We start from the raw sequence: 16020 nt of genomic DNA, 5'->3' as shown, positions 1-16020 counted from the left end.
TTCCTATAGATTATTCATTTCTGCTTTGTGTCCCATCCAGTAAGGACATGCACACTGCTGCACTCACACCTTTCCCTCTGCTGCCTTCACCTGTCACACATTGAGGATTGTATCTCTCGTTAGCACACAGAAATGTTATCTTTTCAAACTGAAAGCCCATCCAGGGTGTTTCTTGGCATAGCTGGTAGAGCACCTGTCCACTCGTTGCCACATTGGCAGTTTGAATCTGGCCACGCAACCTCTCTACCCATTCTGTCTGTCTCTGCACTGTACAGTCCAATAAAGCTGAACACGCTCTTTTACACGTATGTGCGGAAAAGATCCATCCGTCATCCAACACGTTTATTCCCGTACTGGTTTGCATGGGAGCTGGAGCCTATCCCAGCATGCATTTGGACGTGTGGCAGGAATACATTTTAGACAGGTGGCCAATCCATCGCAGACTAAATTAAAATGCTCATGATGGATCCTGCAGTGCTCAACAGGCTACACGTACACTCAGCACCACGTTTACTGGTTTGGGTTTTTGGTAGCAGCTGGTTGGTCAGAGACGGCGGTTCTTTTTGGATGAAATCTCATTTAGTGCTTTGTGCAGAATAACACCGGTGCTAATCGCATTTTCTAGAGCCAAGCAAAATCGAACTCATCTGTACAGTCAATTCAAATGAATTCCGTCGTGGTATGGCATTTTGTTTTGTGAAAGCGTTTTCTTCCCTGCTGTCAGGAACGGCTGATCATTAACACCGTGACTCACAGGAAGTTAGCGGAGGGTGACTGATTAAAGAACTGGCAGACACAGCCTCTTTGAGTAACGAGCTGAATTTTGTGTTTATTATGGGTAAAGGCGAAAAAGCACTCCGTTCTCAGCAAAAAGACAAAATGTTCAGATGCCTGTGAAATAACATTGGTAGGAGCAGAGGGACTGCAGCACACACACACACACACACATACACACACACACTAGCACACTAACACACACACACTAACACACACATACACACACACATACACGGACACACACACACACATACACACACTAACACACAAACACTTACGCAAACATGCACACATACACACACACACACACCCACACTAACACACAAACACTTATGCAGACATGCACATATACGCACACTCACACATAAACACACACTCATACACATACACACACACACACACACACATTAACACACATAAACACACTCAAACACATACACGCACACACACACCACCGTCTCAAATGTTTAAAGCCTCCAAGCAAATATTAAAGCAGCCCAGCCGAGCATGGGGCATTTTTCATCGTCATATGAAGATGCCTAAGATGAAATGGAAAGTTTCACAGAGCCTGTTAACCAGTCAGGCTTGGTGTGATCTCACTGGCCCTGTTCTGAGGCCCTGGGAGCGATACAGGGATCTGTGCTGCTTCATATCTGCCTGAACCTGAGCACTTCCCGAAGCAGATGGCTGGAGCGTGAGGTCTTCATTAATGAGAATGATTATAAATACTCACTCTCTCTGCTTCCAGAGCATCGTGTTTTTCTCCCGTGAGATTTGAGAGGGTTCCCCTTTCTGTGTTATGAATAGACATTTTGGTGTTTTAGCAAAAAATGAAATGTTTTCGACTGGCGAAAAAGTGTCCAGTACCTCAAGAATTTTGTTACGTCACGGACAACGTCTTACTTTGTGGCACAGTGTTGGTTGGACAGCCTGATGGAGCACTGAAATTTCTCCATGCATAGGCTACAGCGTGGGCAAGTTGCTTTCACGAATGTAAACAACAGTTCGGCGTCTCGTTACGATGGAGACAACAAAAGTCTACCTGCAGGCCGAAGTATAAATGTGGACCCAGAGACCCTTTCACGTCTGTCGGTGTGCAACAAAGTATAAATCCCCCGGGAAAGAAGGGGAAGGAAACACTGGCATGTCCACCTTTTCCCCAGACGTCATACACCTGTCAATCGTTTCTCTGAGCCTATCATATTTTAATGATGCATCCGCACCTCCCACATTAAGGATTAGAGCCAATGGGTACCTTTAGGAGGTGGGGCTTTTGTCCTAGCGCCGTCTGTTGTCCAGCAGCTGTGCTACCCTGCCCCAGTCCGTCTCCAGCCCAGACGAACCGTCCCTGTCTCCTAGGAGCTAACAGCATATAGCTCAAACTGCCACAGCTCAGAAAGAGAGGTGGGCCCTGACAGCCTCCCATTCATCACTCTGCAGACAGGCCCAGCATCTAACCTGGCTCCCGTGTCCCTCCTTTTGATGAAAAGAGCAATATTCTCACCATCTGCCCCTCATTGCTCATCCCCCGGCTCTTCTCTGTCAGAGGGGAAAGGCCTTGTGGGTACAGATTACCTCCGAGCCCGGGGCAGTGCCAGGTTTACGGGGATGATAACGGGAAGCTGTGCACAGCAATTCTGTTATTCCTGCGCTGTGAGTCGGTTGCAGTGAGTCGGTTGCAGTGAGTCGGTTGAGTTCTGTACTGTACTTTACTGCACTGGTTAATTTGTGCATATGAGCTCCACCAGTGTCTCTGAGAGTGGTCGTCCATCCAGTTCCATGCACAAATGGAGACATGGTGTGTCCATCTGGTGTGTCCAGTCTCCCAGCTCTCCCTGCAATTTTGTTCTAATCACCTGGATTTGCTAATAAGCACAATTATTCAGCCGGGAGGTAGAACTAATCAGTGAAATAAGGAAAGAAACACGTGGCGGACACCTTTTCTATAGGCCATTGTTCAAGAGGAAGTTAAATAGAACATTATATTTTTGCAAAACGCAATGCTGCTAAATCAGCTTTTTTCATTCTCACCACAAAATCCACTTTTAGAAATACTACAACATAATGGTGAGTTGATTAAGTTTTCTCCTGTCAGTTCTTGGAGAACCATCTTTACAAATCACTTTCAGTTTCAACAATAAAGGGGATAATAGATAAGCACTTCAGGAATTTGAATCCACCCCTATCTCCCTATGGTTTTTGTGCTCTCCTGTGAAATTGACATTGGTGTGATGTGGAGCCCCCCCCCCCCCCCTAACGGTCAATAGAGGACTTGCAGCAACACCTTCAAACCACAACACTGTTTATCCCTTTCTCTGTGAACGAGAATACAATGTGTCGGTTCGTCAACTGTATATTTTGAAACCCGAACTTAAGGACTTCAAACACAGGCAGAGGAAATCAACATGCCAGTGAGCCTTTTTCAATGACAGGAAGGGATTTATAATGGTTTAAAAGAGAGTTTAAAATGATGAGTTTAAAATGATGAGTTTAAAATGATGAGTTTAAAATGATGAGTTTAAAATGATGAGTTTAAAATGGCGGATTCTCCTCTCCTCCAGACCACACCTCGGTAGGGGGCCTGGGCGACAGCTTCTACGAGTACCTGCTGAAGGCCTGGCTGATGTCTGGCAGGACGGACACGGAGGCCAGGAAGACCTACGATGAAGCCATCGAGGTGAGCGTTACCCCCCCCCCCCCACCCCCATCAAGGTGACCGTACCCCCCCCCCCACCCCCATCGAGGTGAGCGTTACCCCCACCCCCCCCCCCCACCCCCATCGAGGTGACCGTACCCCCCACCCCCATCAAGGTGACCGTACCCCCCCCACCCCCATCAAGGTGACCGTACCCCCCCACCCCCATCCAGGTGACCGTACCCCCCCCCCCCCCATCCAGGTGAGCATACCCCCCACCCCCATCAAGGTGACCATCCCCCCCACCCCCATCAAGGTGACCGTACCCCCCCACCCCCATCAAGGTGACCGTACCCCCCACCCCCATCAAAGTGACCGTACCCCCCCACCCCCATCGAGGTGAGCGTTACCCCCCCCCCCACCCCCATCAAGGTGACCGTACCCCCCCACCCCCATCGAGGTGAGCGTTACCCCCCCACCCCCATCAAGGTGACCGTACCCCCCCACCCCCATCGAGGTGACCGTACCCCCCCCCCCCCACCCCCATCCAGGTGTCCGTCCTCCCCCACCCCCATCGAGGTGACCGTCCTCCCCCCGCCCCATCGAGGTGAGCGTTCTCGTTGCTCAGGTGCGTTCCAGCAGACTCACCTGCAGAGGAGACGCCGAATAAACGCCGGTAATTAATCTGCCGTGTATAAATCCAGGGTAACCCGCGGCGACGGCGGATTTATGGGCGCCGCGCTCGACGGCCTGTTTACACAGCTGGGGCTGTAGTAAGGAGCCGTTCCCACGGGGACGATACTGAAATAACCAATCAGCTGCAGAGAGCTGAGCGATAGATCCGCAGACCTCCGCTATCTCCCCCGGGTGTACACGCCTATCGGTGCGGGGGGGAGCAGCTGTTAAACGTGCTCTCAGGTGAACTTTATTACTGTTTATTATTATTACGGTTATTATTATTATTATGAAGGAGGTTTAGGAACTGGAGGACAATCAAGGTTCTGTGCTAATTTTAAGTCATCTGTATTATTTTCTGAGTGCTTTTTTACAGAAAACTGAGACGCTTCGCAGCGTAACAGGAGTGGTGGGGAAAAGGGCAAACACCCGGCCTGAACCCCCTAATAGCAAGCTCAGGATGTGTGACTGCAATAATAGTTATAATAATAATACATTTATTTCATATAGCATGTTTAATGGAACACAAAGACACTTTACACAGTTAATCAAACAAAAGAAAATGAAAAAGCAAGGTTTGAAGCGCAGAAACAAAATCAGACACAGAGAGCTCATACATTAATAGCAGTTGAAAGGTGAGGTCTGAGTGTGTTTTTGAGTGAGGTAAATGAGGTGGAATCTCAGATGTGTTTGGAGAGAGGGGGTGGCAATGGAAAATGGTTGGTCACCCCAGCACAGTGTGTTCATCAGCAGATAAAGTTAATGTGGGAACACACTCACAGGGTGCAGTACAGGTGTGTGTGTGTATGTAAGACTCCCATTGGAGCATGACAGGGGCCGCAGACTCAGGGGTAGTCAGCAGTGTCTCACTCCCCTGGCTCTGTGTGTGTGTGTGTGTGTGTTACACTGTGCCCCTCACTCCCCTGGCTGTGTGTGTGTGTTAAACTGTGCCCCTCACTCCCCTGGCTGTGTGTGTGTGTTACACTGTGCCCCTCACTCCCCTGGCTGTGTGTGTTACACTGTGCCCCTCAATCCCCTGGCTGTGTGTGTGTGTGTGTGTGTGTGTGTGTGTGTGTTACACTGTGCCCCTCACTCCCCTGGCTGTGTGTGTGTGTGTGTGTGTGTGTGTGTGTTACACTGTGCCCCTCACTCCCCTGGCTGTGTGTGTTACACTGTGCCCCTCACTCCCCTGGCTGTGTGTGTGTGTTACACTGTGTTCCTCACTCCCTTGGCTGTGTGTGTGTGTTACACTGTGTTCCTCACTCCCTTGGCTGTGTGTGTTACACTGTGCCCCTCACTCCCCTGGCTGTGTGCGTTACACTGTGCCCCTCACTCCCCTGGCTGTGTGTGTGTGTTACACTGTGCCCCTCACTCCCCTGGCTGTGTGTGTTACACTGTGCCCCTCACTCCCCTGGCTGTGTGTGTGTGTGTGTGTGTGTGTTACACTGTGCCCCTCACTCCCCTGGCTGTGTGTGTTACACTATGCCCCCCTGTTACGCTGCAGGCCATCGAGCGACACCTGATCCGTAAGTCCAGCAGTGGGCTCACCTTCATCGGCGAGTGGAAGAACGGCCACCTGGAGCGCAAGATGGGTCACCTGACCTGCTTCGCTGGCGGAATGTTCGCGCTGGGCGCCGACGGTTCCCCTGACGACAAAGCCGGGCACTACCTGCAGCTGGGCGCCGAGATCGCACACACCTGCCACGAGTCCTACGACCGCACGGGTGAGTCAAACACACAACCGCATGGGTCCTACGACCGCACCGGTGAGTCAAACACACGACCGCAGGAGTCCTATGACTGCACGGGTGAGTCAAATACACACCTGCCATGAGTCCTACGACTGCACCGGTGAGTCAAACACACACTCGCCTGCTACAAGTCCTGTGTCCACACAGGTGAGTCAAACACTCCTGCCACGAGTCCTACAACCGCACGGGTGAGTCAAATACACTCCTGCCACGAGTCCTACAACTCCGCAGGTAAGGGCAGCAGGGGTGTCAGGGGTTAAAACCTTAAACGGTACACTAGTCTTCCTGAAAACACCCTTCGACTCTGATCTTTCTCTTCAGTGTTTACTAATGAGCTTCTATATTGGTTTTAACCTGACACTGAATAATTACCTCTCTTACCTATGCCTGGGGTACGGCAGAACACATTCTGCCCTCATTGTTCCCGTTTTAGAATCGGGTTGCTATGGGAATCTTGCACAATGCATCATGTACGGTCTGGTTACCGTGTGAACATTAAACATCTCTTCCTTTTTTTTTTTAGATTCACTTGCAATGTTATGCAGTGCATATTTCATATCTGTTTGTGTCAAACTGCAAAAACAGAAAAATAAGTGAATCTTAAGAAGCATTTTAGTCTTGTATTTAGACATAAAATCTATTATGTTTTTGCTAAATTAGACAAAATGTGCTAATCAGCTTGACTCATTTAAAGACTTGCCAATGGGGTGAGACAATTTCACTTACGACACAAACGTAACCTAAAACAAGCTCGATAGAAAGAAATAGCATTTTAAGTCTCATTACAAGACTAAAAGGCTTGTTAAGACAGACTTTTGCCGGTGATAATGGTGGCTAGAGCTGAACTCTTGCAGTCTCCTCATCACTTCCAGTATGTTTCTCTCTGTCTGTCCCTGCCCCAGTACTGACTCTCTCCTGTTTCTCTCTGTCTGTCCCTGCCCCAGTACTGACTCTCTCCTGTTTCTCTCTGTCTGTCCCTGCCCCAGTACTGACTCTCTCCTGTTTCTCTCTGTCTGTCCCTGCCCCAGTGCTGAAGCTGGGTCCGGAGGCGTTTAAGTTCGACAGCGGTCTGGAGGCCGTGGCGGTGCGGCAGAATGAGAAATACTACATCCTGCGGCCAGAGGTCATCGAGACGTACTGGTACATGTGGAGGTTCACCCACGACCCCAAGTACCGGCAGTGGGGCTGGGAGGCCGCGCAGGTGAGACGCGTTCGCCCCTCTCACGAGTTGTTTTCCCTTCCTTCATCCATGTTGCCAGGCGAACGGTGGCCCGGTTGTTCACGTGCATGAACTAAAGCAGCGGTAACCAACCTTTTTTCCTGAAGGTTTACTGTCATTTCATTTCAACCTTCATTTGTCACGCCTGACTCTTGTGATCAGCAGCGCAATGCAGATCTTCAGCTGTTGAGTGAGGTGTGCTTTGTTAGGGTTGGAGTGAAAACCTACATGCCTGTAAAGCTCCAGGAACAGGGTTGGTAACCACTGGAGTAGGCAAAGGGCACGCAGTAGCTCAGGAGTGCCCTCTGCTGGGGTCCCGGGAGATTGCCGCGTGCTGCCGATGGGTGGGCAATCTCCAGCCTGAACTGTGGGCAGGGGCTGGAGCTCCACCACCGGGGATAGACAGTACAGTCGCCATGGAGATGGAGGCAGCTGGGAACAGTCGTGCACAACGTGGCTGGTCGCTTGCGGAGAGAGCTGACTTTGATGTCCCTTGTGCTTCAGTAACACCAAATCCAGGGTGCTGATGGAAGATGTGAGGAGTCCATATGTATGCTCCTGTTGTCTCTGGAATGAGGTGCCCCTGGTGTACTGTATGAGTCTTTAATATTCAACACTCTGCATACGGAATGTGTTCTTTGGGATTTACCTCTGAGTCTATGTACTGCTGTGTACGGTACGTCAGTCTGGTTCTGAAGTCGCTCACAATATGAATCTTTGGTTCTGGCATCGATCTGTCTGGGTTGAAGTCTCGCATACAGTATGAATCTTTTATGCTGGCTTCTGGGTCTTGTGTAGGAGTCTGGTGTTGGAAGTTTCATGTACATATGAATCAGTATGGATTTACAGTAGTATGTAGCAGCTGTCCTCCGTCACGGATGGAGAGGGAGAGAGAGGGAGATAGAGAAGAGGAGCAGCTGTTGGCTTGGGCCCCTGATGAAAGGAGCGAAGAGGGGAGAGGGTGAGAGGAGGGAGGGAGCAGCTGCTGAGTGATGTCATAATGGCGGCTCTGTCAGAGGAGGTCGTGCCCGGTTCTCTCAGGGTTCAGCGGCACGGCGATGAAAGCCCTGCTCTGTCTCAGCCGACTGCGTCGACCGCAAACCAGAGGCTGTCCACGAAACCAGAGGCTGTCCACGAAACCAGAGGCTGTCCACGAAACCAGAGGCTGTCCACGAAACCAGAGGCTGTTGTAGAGACTGCAGTGTGTGTTGTAGAGACTGCAGTGTGTGTTGTAGAGACTGCAGCAGTGTGTGTTGTAGAGACTGCAGCAGTGTGTGTTGCAGAGACTGCAGCAGTGTGTGTTGTAGAGACTGCAGCAGTGTGTGTTGTAGAGACTGCAGCAGTGTGTGTTGTAGAGACTGCAGCAGTGTGTTGTAGAGACTGCAGCAGTGTGTGTTGTAGAGACTGCAGTGTGTGTTGTAGAGACTGCAGCAGTGTGTGTTGTAGAGACTGCAGTGTGTGTTGTAGAGACTGCAGTGTGTGTTGTAGAGACTGCTGCAGTGTGTGTTGTAGAGACTGCTGCAGTGTGTGTTGTAGAGACTGCAGCAGTGTGTGTTGTAGAGACTGCAGCAGTGTGTTGTAGAGACTGCAGCAGTGTGTGTTGTAGAGACTGCAGTGTGTGTTGTAGAGACTGCAGCAGTGTGTGTTGTAGAGACTGCAGCAGTGTGTGTTGTAGAGACTGCAGTGTGTGTTGTAGAGACTGCAGCAGTGTGTGTTGTAGAGACTGCAGCAGTGTGTGTTGTAGAGACTGCAACAGTGTGTGTTGTAGAGACTGCAACAGTGTGTTGTAGAGACTGCAACAGTGTGTGTTGTAGAGACTGCAGCAGTGTGTGTTGTAGAAACTGCAGCAGTGTGTGTTGTAGAGACTGCAGCAGTGTGTGTTGTAGAGACTGCAGCAGTGTGTGTTGTAGAGACTGCAGCAGTGTGTGTTGTAGAGACTGCAGTGTGTGTTGTAGAGACTGCAGCAGTGTGTGTTGTAGAGACTGCAGCAGTGTGTGTTGTAGAGACTGCAGCAGTGTGTGTTGTAGAGACTGCAGCAGTGTGTGTTGTAGAGACTGCAGTGTGTGTTGTAGAGACTGCAGCAGTGTGTGTTGCAGGGACTGCAGCAGTGTGTGTTGTAGAGACTGCAACAGTGTGTGTTGTAGAGACTGCAGCAGTGTGTGTTGTAGAGACTGCAGCAGTGTGTGTTGTAGAGACTGCAGTGTGTGTTGTAGAGACTGCAGCAGTGTGTGTTGTAGAGACTGCAGTGTATTTTGCAGAGACTGCAGCAGTGTGTGTTGTAGAGACTGCAGTGTGTGTTGTAGAGACTGCAGCAGTGTGTGTTGTAGAGACTGCAGTGTATTTTGCAGAGACTGCAGCAGTGTGTGTTGTAGAGACTGCAGCAGTGTGTGTTGTAGAGACTGCAGTGTGTGTTGTAGAGACTGCAGCAGTGTGTGTTGTAGAGACTGCAGTGTATTTTGCAGAGACTGCAGCAGTGTGTGTTGTAGAGACTGCAGCAGTGTGTGTTGTAGAGACTGCGGCAGTGTGTGTTGCAGAGACTGCAGCAGTGTGTGTTGTAGTGACTGCAGTAGTGTGTGTTGTAGAGACTGCAGCAGTGTTTGTTGTAGAGACTGCGGCAGTGTGTGTTGCAGAGACTGCGGCAGTGTGTGTTGCAGAGACTGCAGCAGTGTGTGTTGTAGTGACTGCAGTAGTGTGTGTTGTAGAGACTGCAGCAGTGTGTGTTGTAGAGACTGCGGCAGTGTGTGTTGCAGAGACTGCAGCAGTGTGTGTTGTAGAAACTGCAGCAGTGTGTTGTAGAGACTGCAGCAGTGTGTGTTGTAGAGACTGCAGTGTGTGTTGTAGAGACTGCCGTGTGTGTTGTAGAGACTGCAGCAGTGTGTGTTGTAGAGACTGCAGTGTATGTTGCAGAGACTGCAGCAGTGTATGTTGCAGAGACTGCAGCAGTGTGTGTTGTAGAGACTGCAGTGTATGTTGTAGAGACTGCAGCAGTGTGTGTTGTAGAGACTGCAACAGTGTGTGTTGTAGAGACTGCAGCAGTGTGTGTTGTAGAGACTGCAGTGTGTGTTGTAGAGACTGCCGTGTGTGTTGTAGAGACTGCAGCAGTGTGTGTTGTAGAGACTGCAGCAGTGTGTGTTGTAGAGACTGCAGTGTATGTTGCAGAGACTGCAGCAGTGTATGTTGCAGAGACTGCAGCAGTGTGTGTTGTAGAGACTGCAGTGTATGTTGCAGAGACTGCAGTGTGTGTTGTAGAGACTGCAGCAGTGTGTGTTGTAGAGACTGCAACAGTGTGTGTTGTAGAGACTGCAGCAGTGTGTGTTGTAGAGACTGCAGCAGTGTGTGTTGTAGAGACTGCAGCAGTGTGTGTTGTAGAGACTGCAGTGTATGTTGCAGAGACTGCAGCAGTGTGTGTTGCAGAGACTGCAGTGTGTGTTGTAGAGACTGCAGTGTGTTGTAGAGACTGCAGCAGTGTGTGTTGTAGAGACTGCGGCAGTGTGTGTTGTAGAGACTGCAGCAGTGTGTTGTAGAGACTGCAGCAGTGTGTGTTGTAGAGACTGCGGCAGTGTGTGTTGTAGAGACTGCGGCAGTGTGTGTTGTAGAGACTGCGGCAGTGTGTGTTGCAGAGACTGCGGCAGTGTGTGTTGCAGAGACTGCAGTGTGTGTTGTAGAGACTGCAGTGTGTGTTGTAGAGACTGCGGCAGTGTGTGTTGTAGAGACTGCGGCAGTGTGTGTTGCAGAGACTGCAGTGTGTTGTAGAGACTGCAGCAGTGTGTGTTGTACAGACTGCAGCATTAGTGAAGTGTGTGAGCTGGCTGTCGTGGTGCATGATGTCAGAGGAGCGGTTCTTTCTGGTTCTGTGGGCTGAATCTGAGGGGAGGGGGGGTTGTGTCAGGACGGGGGAAAGTACAGGGGGGGGCTTTCAAAAGCAGAACTACTTTTAGCATAAACAAAAGAGTGCATTAAAAGCAGTTATTAAAAGTTTCAATTAAAACCAGCATGACTCATTTAGCAGAGACTACATACAGATTTAATCACCAAAAAATCTGCAAATTCATTTTCACCGGCTATTAGGCAATTATGGGTGTCCCCTTTCTAAACTCATTATCACAGTTAGTGGATGTTTTATGTTGTACGACTTCAGTGCATTAGTTACCTCTTCTGATTTCATAAAGGTGCTTTTAGTGGAATTAGAATGCAGGTCAGGAGGGCCGTTGCTTTCGAAGCTGAGCCCGGAGGAGTCGATTCCACGAGCGCTGGGCTGCCGAATGAAAGCGCACTCAGAACATCGCTTACATATTCCGTTCACCCGTCCTCCTGAAGCGCTCTGTCCGCGGCTGTGGGCCGCGTTATTGCAGCCGCTGGACTGAGAGGCGTGAGAGGAGAGGCCCGTCTCCCCGTTCTCATCACCCCAGCCGCCCGGGAGGAGCCGGGGACGGGCAGGAAAACCACCGGAAAAGCACCGCCATTTTAATCAGAGTACCTTCAGTGTGTTTGTGGGGGGGGAAGCAATGTCCATCAGGCCCAGCTCGGCCAAAATGTCTCCCCAGGGCTCTTTTGCGTGGGGCCTGGGTCTTCTACAGGTGGTGTGTGGACCCCTACCCATCTATTTAATAACTATTCCTTATTTGCACCTATTGCACAATCTGAAGGAGTCTGTCACATTATATTTCACTGTACATACTTGTATTTGCACGTGACAAAGTCTCTTGATTCTTGAAGGTTCTGTAGGGGTTCTCTGACTAACTCGCATTATGCATTGACTATATATAGATTTGGGAAATTATTTCAAAAATATTGACAACATATAAAATATTTATATAACTCTTAATAACTTATGATGGGGGTCCCCTGTTTTTCTGACCTAGGGTAGGGGTCTCTGGATCAGAGAAGGTTGAACCCCCACCCCTTTTTTTAGGCTCAGCTGAGCTTCTATTGGAGGGTGTGACAGTGGTCAGAGCACTGAGCTGTGGACATTAATTACACTGCAGTTCTTGAAGCACCAACCTTCTGGGGCCCAGTCATGTACCTTAGCCACTCCGCTACAGGCTGCCTCCAAACTGAGAGGTCAGATGACTCTAAAATGGCGTATGGCTCAGTGGGCGAGCCACGCCACCCCGCTGATGTGACAGATGATGAAGCAGATATGATCTTGTGTCTCTCTCCCTCTCCCTCCTTCCCTCTCTCTCTCCCACTCCCTCTCTCTCTCTCTCCCTCTCCCACTCCCTCTCTCTCTCCACCTGCTAAATGTCTCCTCTCTCTCTCTCCACCTGCTAAATGTCTCCTCTCTCTCTTTCTCTCCACCTGCTAAATGTTTCATCTCTTTCCCTCTCTCTCTCCACCTGCTGAATGTCTCCTCTCTCCCTCTCTCTTTCTCCCCTTCTCTCTCTACCCTCTCTCTCTCTCTCTCTCTCTCTCTCTCCCTCTGTCTCTCTCTCCCTCTGTCTCTCTCCCCCTCTGTCTCTCTCCCCCTCTCTCCCCCTCTCTCTCTCTCTCTCTCTCTCTCTCTCTCTCTCCCTCTCCCTCCCCCTCCCTCCCTCTCTCTCTCTCAGTCCCCGGGTAGCATTAGCGCGTTCACAGCCTCTCTCTCATTTCCAGGAGCCGTCTCATGCGCTGGCTGTTCTGAGTGGGGTGCACACAGGCCACGTCTCCCAGTCCCCCATGAAATATGCAGCCGCAGCGAGCGGCGGGAGTGTGTGAAATCCAATACAACTCGCTGTCAGCGCTGTACAAATGTATCTGTGCCATGTTTTTTAAGAAGCACATCCGTTACAGTCCCGTTGCTTTCTTAAAGTGCTTTTCGCTGATCCCCCTTCGATTCCGACCGGAGACTTCAAAAAGGATCGTGTTCAATCCGCCGATACAGACTGAATATCTAAAGTCTATAGCATAGCTTTAGCCCTGACCCTGTTTAGATATTTTTCTTTTTTGGATTTTCATTTGGGTAAGGTTATAGGTATATCGCTTTTTTTGGATTTTCATTTGGGATAAGGTTATAGGTGCAGTATATCTTTTTTCAGATTTCAATTTGGGATAAAGTACTAGGCTTTTTTTTTTCCCCCAGATAACGTTTAAGGCATAGCTGCACAGTGGAGTTTACTTTAGTTTACTACGAAAATAGTTGGTTTGTTTGCAAGGCACCAACCAGCTCATTGGGAGCAATTGGAGGTTGGGTGTCTTGCTCAGAGACACTTCGACGCAGGGCGGGGTCGAACCGGCAACCCTCCGACTGCCAGGCGACAGCTCTTACCTCCTGAGCTAATGTCGCCCTCATATTTGTAATCTAATGTCAATGTAAACCAGGCTGTGACCACAAAATATAAGAAACTGCCAATGTCGCTTTCATTCTTGGTCAGCACAGTCATCTTGCACTTGTGCTTAAGGATGTGGCATCTTTATTTGCCTGCTCTGGTTCTATTGTTCATATCAATCAGGTGAATACACATCCTATTCTGTTATGTTATATTGTTCATATCAATCAGGTGAATACACATCCTATTCTGTTATGTTATATTGTTCATATCAATCAGGTGAATACACATCCTATTCTGTTATGTTATATTGTTCATATCAATCAGGTGAATACACATCCTATTCTGTTATGTTATATTGTTCATATCAATCAGGTGAATACACATCCTATTCTGTTATGTTATATTGTTCATATCAATCAGGTGAATACACATCCTATTTTGTTATGCTATGTTGTTCATGCCAATCAGGTGAATACACATCCTATTCTGTTATGTTATATTGTTCATATCAATCAGGTGAATGCACATCCTGTTCTGTTATACTATATTGTTAGCTCTGGGTAAGCAGCATCTGCTGAATGAGTGTAATGGAATGGAAAGCTGATTGAGGAGAAGGATAATACCCCAGTCTTCTGTCTTCAGGATATAGGGAAGTATCTTATCAGGCGCGCTGTGTCATTTTAACACAGTAGAGATTCCCCACAGTGTAAACCTTGGATTAGCAGCCTGCCAGTTAGCGATGTCCCACAGCAGAGTCTGACTGTAGACCAGCCACGGCGATACTGCACATTCCAGTGCGAAGATCAGATAAACACTCACTTATGATGCACCGTATGAAGCATCTGACACATCCCCTGGTATGTGTCCTGAAAGGGCCTGAGGCATCCACAGCTAGGTGTGGAACAGCTCTGTTCTGCAAACTAGTTTTTATTTTATTTAAAATGTATTTGACTGGGTAGTTGTATTGAGATTAAGACCTTTACGACTGAGCCAAGACCGGGTGAACACAGTGAGGAGCAAACAAACAAAGCGACAACAACATTAGTAATCAACAATGAGCAACATCTAATAATCAACATAGTAATTACAAATACGCTGCTGCTACAAGGTTGTGTCGTTAAGATTCAGGAACTGACGCTGGAGCAGCTAACAGAAAGCATTTCCATTATCTGTGTTTTAAGATCTGGTAATGCTTGAATTGGAAGAAAACCTGTTGTTTTTGTTACTCTGAAGTGGTTTATTTACAGAATGAATTTGGTGTGTCTGTTCTGGTCTTTATTTGAGTATTTATAAGAGCATTAGTTTAGACTTTTTTTTCCCCCCTCTCATTCTGGGCTGTTGTGGCGAGTTGGTAAAACAGAGCAAAATACAAAGAGACTTCTCTTGGGTGATCACCCAAGATCTTTTGTGTCACCTCACACTGATGATGTTGATGGTGTTAGTGGAGGTCATGCCTGGGGAGCGCTGAGGTCAGAGGTCATGAGGTGTCTGCGGTGATCCGAAAAAGCAAAACGTGACCCGGTCATCCGTGACTCCCCGGGGTCATGCCTTATTCCGGCTGGGTTCTGCTGCCAGGGCAGGAACACTCATCTGAAATGTGACCGCACTTTGATTCCAAGATTAGAGGTAACACCACTCAGTCAGCTCCAAGGTTTTAGGGCTTTTTGAGTGATTTCTGAGGTTATAAGCGTCAGCTAAATAACATGTAATGTACTGTAATATAATGGATAGTGGATGGATTCCCTTAAGTGATGTCGGTTGCATTTGTCACATTTGACTCAAGGTGTGAGGCAGGACAAAGAACAGGTTTTGGTGTGAAGTGGCAAACGATGCGTGTAATGATGATCTGTCATTATTTGTCTGTTCATTCGCTTCATTAGAGCGGCCCGTAGCGTAGTGGTTAAGGTAAATGACTGGGACACGCAAGGTCGGTGGTTTGATCCCCGGTGTAGCCACAATATGATCCTTGAGCAATGCCCTTAACCCTGCTTTGCTCCAGGGGAGGATTGTCTGCTGTTTAGTCTAATCAACTGTACGTCGCTCTGGATAAGAGCATCTGCCAAATGCCAATAATGTAATGTAATGTAATTTGTGAATGGGACTAGCGGTTGGCAGCTCTTTGTTTTTGCACTATGTGAAACGGGTGACATGTCAGCATTGGTATCTGCCAATGTGACCATAGAAATGTATTTTTTTGATATTAGCGCAGAAGTTTCATGTCTCCAGTGTCTATTGAAGGTTTGTTTGTAGAATGAGGGTGAAGTGGTTCGTATCTGTTAAATCTATTATGTTAGCAGAATGTTTGCAGCACTTATGTAGGATTACATAATGTATGTTTCACAATATTTGGTGTTTACAGAATGCGTGTAGTGATATTTTATGTTTGCAGAGTGCTGTAGTGTTGAATGTTTACTGAATGTAAGGCTGCTGGCTTGTTTACTTGGCATACAGCAGTGGAGTTTGAAATGGCAGTGACGGTTAAAACTAATCTTCCAAAGGTTAAAGGTCATCCTTTTCTAACCGAATCATTTCTACACATTACTTTGTTTTGAGACTTTAAGTTTGGGTGATGTTTTGCGTTGTACATGTAATTCCGCTGACTCAAACAGTGAATAGATTGCGTTCATATCATATCTCTCGCACCGTGTTTTGAGTGAAGGCAGGATCTGGGTGGGGCCCTGTTATCCGATTGAAATTCAAGTTTCAATCCAACCA

General features: G+C 48.4%; 1 protein-coding gene across 6 annotated transcripts in view; it reads left to right on the top strand.

Moving 5' to 3' along the window:
- Positions 1-16020, top strand: part of man1a2 (mannosidase, alpha, class 1A, member 2) — a 118602-nt gene that overhangs the window by 97470 nt on the left and 5112 nt on the right. For all 6 annotated transcript variants that reach the window (XM_061226733.1, XM_061226732.1, XM_061226728.1 and 3 more), the window contains 3 exons: positions 3339-3454; positions 5592-5811; positions 6867-7039. In XM_061226733.1, the coding sequence (XP_061082717.1) occupies positions 3339-3454; positions 5592-5811; positions 6867-7039 (509 nt within the window). The remainder of the gene's footprint in view (positions 1-3338; positions 3455-5591; positions 5812-6866; positions 7040-16020) is intronic.

Source organism: Conger conger, chromosome 17, assembly GCF_963514075.1.
Source record: "Conger conger chromosome 17, fConCon1.1, whole genome shotgun sequence".
Taxonomy (NCBI): Eukaryota; Metazoa; Chordata; class Actinopteri; order Anguilliformes; family Congridae; genus Conger; species Conger conger.
The sequence above is the reverse complement of the archived record's forward strand: the minus strand, read 5'-3'. Positions and strand labels throughout refer to the sequence as shown.